This window comes from Macrosteles quadrilineatus, unplaced genomic scaffold (genome assembly GCF_028750875.1).
Source record: "Macrosteles quadrilineatus isolate MER2022 unplaced genomic scaffold, UCM_ALF_1.0 Scaffold_39__1_contigs__length_1060358, whole genome shotgun sequence".
NCBI classification, from domain to species: domain Eukaryota; kingdom Metazoa; phylum Arthropoda; class Insecta; order Hemiptera; family Cicadellidae; genus Macrosteles; species Macrosteles quadrilineatus.
Window position 1 is genome coordinate 1018306 of NW_026542632.1, and position 9365 is coordinate 1027670.

Below are 9365 nucleotides of genomic sequence, written 5' to 3' on the forward strand. Positions count from 1 at the left end.
TCCATGTGTAATTTAAATGGACACAAGACAGTTTACCATTTTGTTTCAGTTTGCAATATATAAAGCCTAATTATAAAACAATAATTTAGGAAAACTGTCCCCCAACGAAGTTTAGTATATTGAAACTTAATGTACCTATAGGAATACCCTTATTTTGTTTTAGTTTTTTGTCTCTTTTTAAAACTAATTTCTACGAGACGTAGGAATTGGCTAACTCAGGAACTCGCTAACTCGGTCGTGTGGCGGAACTGGCTAACTCTGGAACTGGCTAACCGTCTCAGTCAGGAATTGGCTAACTCCGGAACCCGCTAACTCGATTTTGTCTCGCGGCGGAATTCGCTAACTCTGGAAGTCGCTAACCCGGCCGCGCCCACTGCTCGGAGCGTTGCCAACCTTGTACGACAAAATAATCGTACACTGCCGTATTTCAAAATATCAGTGTCTATACAACATACAGTAAATGTTATTGTTTTTTGTTATCAATTCCACTTTTAACAGATAACTAGCCCAAAGTAATTAAAAGACAATTAAAAAATCATGAAAAAGTGTTTTTTATTAAACTGTACAATGGCCAGTTAAATGTTTATGATTTCGATCTTAAATATAAATGCCATCAGTATAAAAGAAAATAATAGAATATGAAAAATATTCAAAATTTAGTTTAATTGGTAATAAATAATTAAATCTCTACGAAATTAAGCTAAAATACACGCAAGTTCTTGAACACGGAAACAGATTTAATTGTAATGTCGTAATAAACCAAAACCATTAATTAATACAGTCATCAACCATCGTAACTTTCATAATTAATTCATAGATTTTAAATTAAATGTTCGTCGTTGAGCCGTCCAACTTACGTGTACAAATATGATGACATAGACTAAGTTTTTATCTAGGCCTAATAGTTTGAACCAAAGCATTGTAGGCCTACTAGTAAATAGTTGCCTAATTCTAAAATGTGTTGAATTTTTTAGCAATAATGTTACATGTTTTAAAACAGTTTTTAGATTGTACACCTAAGCACCACTAGTAAAAAAATAGGAGAAGATAATATTCATATAATAAAACGTGACAGGGTTATTTTAATTCATGATTTTTAATAAACTGATTGACGGATTTTCCTGATTTGAGTGTTGGGTTTCCTTTATATTGCTTTCACAAACGATATAAACTATACCAAGCCATTGCTCGGTTCACCGTTCCCCAGTACTGAGCTACACAATAGACAATAGCTTTGTTTTTGGATAAGATAGAACCAGCCTGGAAAAAAACTCCAGACTTTTAAAAAGTAAGCCTACTAAAAGACGTAAAATTAATATTAATTCAACAAAATTAAGAGGATGACCCGGGTTCTACACTAATAGCCTACGATAAAAGAAATGTACAAGTTGTATTTATGCATAGACTAACTTTTAATGCAATCCATGAATACATTAGGCCTACCACTTTATAATATATTGATAAATATTTATTTAAATTCAATAGCTCTATTTAAAAATACATAACCACTACAATGTAATTCTGTAATGACGTTTAACGTGTAAATTTTATTATGATTTATGATTTAAGGTTACAAGTCCAGTATATATAAAATACGAACTCAATAATTTTATTTGCAGAAGTTCACAAAATGGTATTTATTCGAATAAAAGAAACAAATGGCGGACTACGAAAATAGATATTTCATAACATGTAATAGATCCAAATTAAATGTGAATTGTATCTTTTTCATACCAATAAGCTACTATTTAAGTAAGAAACCCACATATAAAACATACTCCCTTATATTAGTACATTTCTCATCCTTACGGATGATCTGAAGACAGTTGTATTGTTAGTTCTGTCCGGTGCACTGTCTTTAGAGGTCGTGTTTTGTTTACAATTGTTTCTTGTTTTCAGTAATTTAAAACCTCGTTTAACCAAATAAAATGTTCTAATCACAACTAATAACACGTCCCCTAGTTATATAACCAAACAGTAAGGAACAAATCATGAAGTTAACTATAAAATAATAGAAACACAATTTTGTCGACACTAGCGATCAGTGTCACCGGACATGAACTAGACACGAAAAACGAGCTTCAAAGTTTACAATGCGATGTAAAGTTTACTTGTGTTGGTTAGTCTATGGTAAAACTATAATGTATTTTCCACCCTAATAATCATAAGAACTTCTCTTTGGTTAAACATACTTCTAAATATATTTATTTTATCGACTGCGTTGCTCTTACTCCTAATTAATCGTAGGATACGACATTATGGTGCCGATACGATATAGGTACTACACTTTCGGCAACACTGGCCAAATATATTCGTGCTTGGCTCCCATTGGACGGCCCGCGAGGCTTCTGATTGGGAGTTAGCGAGTTCCGCCGAGGGACCGAGTTAGCGACTTCCGTACGAGGACGGAATTCGCTAACCCGGCTCTAGAGCGGGTTAGCGGGTTCCGGAGTTAGCCAATTCCGAAACCGAACAAGTTAGCGAGTTCCTCTCATCGACCAAATTTGAAGATAGGGCACTTAACATGGGGTTAGCGAGTTCCAGAGTTAGCCAATTCCGCGGACCCATTTCTACCTGATTGAGGTAGAACCTATTTCATAGTCATAGGTTGTTTTTAACACGTTCGCGGCGGCATGGGAGCGATCGCTCCCATACGGAACCCTAATGCCATCCTGGTGGGTGCGATCGCTCCCAAGCTGCAATGCAGTACGAAATGATTTATTTTTAAGCCAGGATTAGAGCTAGAAACTTGAAACCTCGCACAGCACTGCTCAATAGTATACTGTATTTTGTTGTGGTGTTGGTTGGTAGTAAATCTTCCCGTAAATCCCCGTCTGGCAATACAATTCCAATGGGACCGGCTACGTTACAAGCAGTGCTGCTATCTGTTGGTGTTTAGCGAACTACGTCGACTCTCGTTGTAAAGCAGGACATCCTCGCACGTTATTTGCTATTTGTCAGCCCGAAATTGGAAAGCCAATCACACGCGGCAATCGGGTTTGTTCGATGCTGAGGGCTGCGCCGGACCTGGGATACGCCCGCCATTTGACGTGCCGCCGCGAACGTGTTAACTTGCTTATTCACAGTTTGTGTCGAGTTGTTGGTTAAAATAGTACGGATTAATCGATATACAAATGTCCATTGCGATGCATCATACACAAATAAAGCAAACTGAACACTGTTTCATTGTAAACTTTGATTAAGTAGAAGTTTGCTACTATTTCATTTATTGAGCCAATGACTATTGATGCTGTTTGTTTGACAGGATGACGCAGAAAGATCAAACTCCTGCTGGGCTCTACCTCCAGCTGATAGTGAGGACTTGAGTGAATGTCCCAGCAACACCATCAATCCTCCCATCTCATCTCTGTCCTTGTCTGAAGTGGAACAACTACCGGAGGCTTTATCAACGCCTCTCACTCATAGACATTTACAATCTCACCTATCTACTTCTGCGAAAAACTGGAATGTCAAGGAACTAATGACTTCCAACATTCTAGGCCAGTCCGGCGGTTCACCGTTGCTTCCATTTGCTCAAAACATCAGTCCTCGTTTGAAAGAGCTTTCACAAATTCCCTCTGCTTTTCAAGACGATGATCTAGATGAAGATCCAAGAACACTGCAATGGATCGGTTGTATACCTGAATCAGACAGCTCACTTGATCAGTCTCACATCAATGAGGACTTGTCGTTTTCACAAGTTGCTGTACAGTCAGATGAAATCAGAACCCCGATGGTAGAATGGTATCAGGATGATATCTTTGTGTTTATACAAATAAAACTACCAGCCCTCGAAGCTTACAATATCACTTTTGACATTGGCAACGTCAATTTCAGGTAATATTTTTTTATAGTCAAAACTCCTTGAGATAACTAAAAATTCTTTTACGATTCTTCATTCTTATTTTAACAATACACAACCCATATGTGGTATTGTTTTACTTGAATAGCAAAATTTATGAATAAATTGGTAAATTACAGTCTTATACTCTTTTTTTCACTCAATAGCTTGGCAAGTGTAGCAGATATTCTTTCTGGTAACAGATTTACAGTATTGAACTAATTTATTATGGTTAGAAAATAAATATTTATTAGATAATGCTCATAAGTGCAACAGTCTTAAAAAGTTACATTAAATTTATATATTTTTAGGTAATTTTACCATAAAAATCAAAAAAATAATGTAAAACTCTGATTCTCAAGGATGTTATGGTCCTTGTAATTTACACAAGCCCAATATTGTTAAATTGCTGTTCAAAAGTTATTGCCACTTTAGTTATTTTACCCTTAAAATACCATAGTTACTCCCTCCGCTTGTTCATGATAACAGTTGTTGAGAAGCTAAAGGGAGAACGTATGTAAAATATTGCTGATGACGTTTATTTTTTACAGTGCCAAGTATAGCGGAGTGATGTATCAAGTTGATTTGACTCTGTTTGGAGCTCATCATAGAGATCGAGCTGAACATTCTGCAGAGGCTTTCTACGTAGAGATAAAACTTGAGAAGATGCTAAAAGGTAAAAATCTTAAATATTTATATAAAGGGTGGCCGAGAAAAACCTGTCTTAAAATAAGCATTGCTCATTTGTTTTTGTTTCAATTACAACTTGTATTAGGTACATTAAAATGTTTGTAAACCCTTGCCATTTAAGAGTACACTATTTACCTAACATTCTTGGCTAAACAAGTCTGATATCCTTTACTTAAAAAAAATACAGAAGTCCACTTTTATACAGGTTTGAGAATCATTTTTCTTATATTCTTCCATTAAACGTCCCAGCATGTCACGCTCATCTACAATTTTTTCTGCCAAACCCTGCTTCCTTTAAGATCCACCAGAGTACGCGGATTGTGAGTGTAGGCGCAAAATTTGAGAATGCTTAGATGAAAAAAAATCCACATTAGCTCAAATCTCATGACGTTGGGGCCACAGAATATCACAGACAGGAACGTTAAATAACACTTCCTAGGGACATGATAGACACCACAGCCATTCAGTGCCATCAACATTTTGATAGAACTATCTCAGAACTAACGATTTACACTTATTTCAAAGCTTTTTTAAACATAGGTAGGCTTGCGTGAAATTAGCACGCCCCTAAATGAATTTGTATGATTACTATTTCAGAACTAACTATTAAAATGCATAACTGTTGGTATGCTGTTTTGGTTAGGTAAAGTGACTTAGTGTGGCCTTTTGTCTATTTATTAAAATAAATGAAAAATCTTTGAGGATTGGCAAAATTTAAACCACAATCCCAGAAAAAACTTACTATGCTATAACTACAAGTACAGCCACATTCTTTTTAATTCATTAGCCTAACTGTAAAGAGATGACCCAAATTAAAAGAATATTTTCTTTTTGATTTTAGGAAAGAAAAGATGGTGGCCAAGACTTACGAGGACTGAACAGAGGCTGCATTGGCTAAAGTTGAATCTTGAAAAAGTTTGTCCTGATTCTGGAAGTGAAGCATCAGGTTAGTGATTTTAAATTTTGTTATTCAATTCTTATTATACACAAAAAAATGTTAATGTGATCTGAGGAGTGTCTGATAAATAGATGTAGTTTTGTACAAAAGTGTTCAGCCCAATAGAACAATTTCTTTTAAACATGCTATTGTGTGTCCTAAGTTCGATAGGTGGATAAAATTTAGCCCAATTTATAAATTTGGAACTTGGATCCAACAAATCATTTATTATAAGCTTCCATTAGCTTATTCAAGCCCTTTTGTCATCTGCTATTTCACTCATATATTTACTATTTCTTTTAATTCAAATTTATATCAATTATATCACAATTTATCTAAGATTATATTTAATAGACAGTTCAACCACACAATGAATTTGATTTGTGGAATTGCTATTGCTGCTTGCTCTTGTATTTGTCACACAATAAATTGGAACCAACAACATTAGAAATGTTATTGCTGGATAAGATCTCTTATTATTACATTCCTACAAGTTCTGCTTCATTGATTACTTATTTGAGCTATTTATCTTTACATCTTTTTTCCCCACTTAGAACTTGAAGATATGAGGATCAGACTCGGATACTGCGACAATAGAACAGAAACACCTACCTCCATTGCATCTTCGGAAATGTCCGAACTAGCCAACTCAGAGTTATCCATGTGAAGAGCACTAGTGTCTTTGAAACCATAAGTGATCAGTTTTGGTGCTGTGAAACGTAGAGCATTTTTCCTATTATGCATATATTTTCTATAGAGATTGGTTTATGAAATGTTGATTTCGAGAGATATGTGTTTTGTTTCATGATACAGATTTTATTACAGAATTGTAGTGATGACTGTGATGAGTTTCCCGAAAAGACAGTTTTGCAAGCATACCTACAAGTATACAAAACATAGTAGTGTATAGTTTTGCAAGTATACAAAATCTAGTGTCACTATGAAGAGTTAAAGTACAAACAAAGTTTGTATTAAGTTTCTTACTGTTATTTAGTTTGTTTGTTGTAAAATTTGATACTGGTTTTAGCTCGTTAAGCATTTTATTGTTGCTCTAGCTTGTGATGCTATTTTTATGTAGTTAACTAGTTTTCTAACTACTGTTATTTAACTTGACTGAGAATAGGACTGACAGACTGAGCTTGTGTGTTTTGTATCACAATCGTGTCTTGTAATGTTGAAGATTCCATATGTTCCAATATGTTTTATCAATATGATGGATAAAAGTAAAATGGCACAAATGTGCAGTACTTTTATTACTTTAACATAAAAGTGTTATATAAACATGATTTCAGGTTGAGATGTGTTGAATATTCTACTTTTAGTGTTGTTGACCTAATTTAATTTCCACAAATAATTTTATTTAAATGCAACCTCACATCTCCATTTATCTTGTAAAATACTAGAGTATTTGATGCCTTGGAATTGTGGGCCTTTGCCTACCAATTGTCATTTTTAGGCAACCTGGATTTGAAGATATGTTTAGTTAATTGGTATTTAAACTTCATTGATCTTACTATGTTCATTCTCTTTTCATGAGCGAGGGAATGATAGTTTTATATTGATTCCTTGAAATAACTTATATTTTCAAATATGTATTTCCAGCCTTTAAACAATTTTGTAATTTGATATTTAATTAAACTACATATGTTTGCATAAAGGGTTTTGTGAACTTGCAGTTATCCCATAGGTTAATATTGTTCTTATTTTAATGCTTATAACTGTGATTTAATTATTATGTTTTTGTTTTTTATGTTTAAGGAAATTCTTTATACGTTTGTCTTTATTTTTTATTCCTGTTTTGTAAGTACTAGTCTTAGAATTCTTTCAACCATTGTATTGGTATTTCCTAATTTAATATAAACCAATAGAAAGGTTAAGGAATTGAGAGTTTTATAATAAACAAGTTAAAACCTGTTGTATGTGAGTTAATTATTTTCATTTTTTCTTCACTGAGTGATAAGTTTACAGTTTACACATTCGTAATAGGAAAGTAGTATAGGTAAAATTCTACCAAAAGCCTAGTAGAAAACATAAAAATTAGTCTGTTCATGAAACTTGCTGGAAACATAGTGAATACCATTAGTTTTTTCAATCTGATGAGTCCCTAGTGATTGGGGGGTGGGTACAATTTTAGGGAGGTTAAAAATTGGGGATAGTGATTTTTGGGAACATTTTTATTTATCATAATATGGGATCCAAACAATAGGGTGTTATTTTCTATGCTTCTTAGGATGTAGAATTGAAAAAAAAAAACATAATAAAGTCAATACAACGGACATTTTATGAGAAATACCCCCGCCGCAGCAAACCTGCCGACTAAGCAAATTTCCATATATTTGAATCTTATACAGGGTGAGTCACTACTGAATGCATTAATTTTAACAGCTTATTCTAATCATCAAACGAAACCAGAAAATGTATATAAACCCTGGTCTGACCTTTACCGTTTAGCTGTTATGGCGTCATTTGTGATTTTTTCAAATAACAGGACTTTTCACTGTTAATTTAACGTTATAAGCCAAACCCACGTTTGAAATATATTAAAACTTGTATCATTTGAAAAAGGGTTAAATTTACTGCAAATTAAACACAATACCAAAGTAACAACTCTTTATACAATGATTTGCAAATAGCTTCAAATGTAAAATTGATTTTTATTAAAAATTCCGTTTAAATTTTATAGCTAAAGAAAGTCAGTAAAATGTTGATATTCGAATATTCAACTAACTAAAAAACTTCCTTATTTATCTATCTTTAAAATTGTGTATTAACATTAGGGGGTTATGTAGGGGGAAATGCAGCTATTCGTTAAAAACGCGAGGAAGGCACAGCGTTTGGATTCATGGCGTTAATGCTAAAATACTCAACAAATAACTGTATCCCTTTAATTTCATTACCAAATAAATCAGTTTACCTAATCTGCTGATTGAGAATTGGAAACGTAGCCATTATAAACTTATTTACCTAAAGGGGCTTTGTTTGGGTTTGATTTGCAGAAAATTCTATTGTAACAGTTTTGGCGTTATTGATTCTAAGGTCTATTTTTGCAGAATTGTTCGATATGTTTTAAACTATTTTCTATTCCTCCGTATAAGGTGATGATCTCGAGGGATTAGTACTGTAGTGTCATCGGCAAAAATAATACAGTCTATTCCTGTTGGAAGGTTTTCTGGAAAATTGTTCATATATATGATGAATAGGAGGGGGCCGAGGATGCTTCCTTGTGGAATTCCTTGGGTCATATGTTGAAGTTTAGATTTGGTTTTTAGTTCAATGTTTTTTTTATGTAGCCTATTTCTACTTGTTGTTTTCTATTTGTGAGATAACTTTTGATCCATTTTTGTGCATCCTGTTTTATGTTAAGTGTATTTAATTTAGGCCTACTTAAAAGGGTTTTCCAGTTTAGACTGTCAAATGCTTTGTCTATGTCCAGGTATATTCCTGACATTGTTATTTTCTTCCCAGTTTTTTGTTATAAAGTCACAGAATTGAAAAACTGCTGTAGTTATGGATTTTTGGGGTCTAAAACCATGTTGTTTTTCAGTTAGGAGGTTGTTTTAATTTAGATGGTCCATTATCTGGTTAAAAATTAAATCTCTATATATTTTGAGAGGGTGGGTAGTATTGAGATTGGCCTGTAGTTTGTTTTTTTTAAGTTTTTTCTCCTTTTTTATGCTTTGGGTATATTGTTGCTATTTTCATTTTATCAGGTTCATGTGAATTTAAAATTGAACTGTTAGAATTGAACTATCGTGGTTTATATCTCACATAAACACCGGGGTGTCTTTCTTTATGGTGGTGAGACACGGTGAGTGGTGAGTGTTGAGTGTTTTCTTTATGGTGGTGTCTGGTGTATTGACTATTGAGTCGACTCGACAACCGACAGTTGGACGATGG

General features: G+C 33.8%; 1 protein-coding gene across 2 annotated transcripts in view; it reads left to right on the forward strand.

Annotated features, from left to right (window-relative positions):
• Window positions 1–7383, forward strand: part of LOC129005858 (putative ATP-dependent RNA helicase TDRD12) — a 53168-nt gene extending 45785 nt beyond the window's left edge. The window contains exons 20-23 of one of the 2 annotated variants that reach the window (XM_054434879.1): window positions 3266–3837; window positions 4393–4517; window positions 5373–5477; window positions 6023–7383. In XM_054434879.1, coding sequence (XP_054290854.1) covers window positions 3266–3837; window positions 4393–4517; window positions 5373–5477; window positions 6023–6135 — 915 coding nt within the window. In that variant the 3' untranslated portion in view covers window positions 6136–7383. Of the gene's footprint in view, window positions 1–3265; window positions 3838–4392; window positions 4518–5372; window positions 5478–6022 lie in introns of those variants that run through there. The other variant, XM_054434880.1, reaches the window with a different exon arrangement.
• Window positions 7384–9365: the final 1982 nt, after the last annotated feature.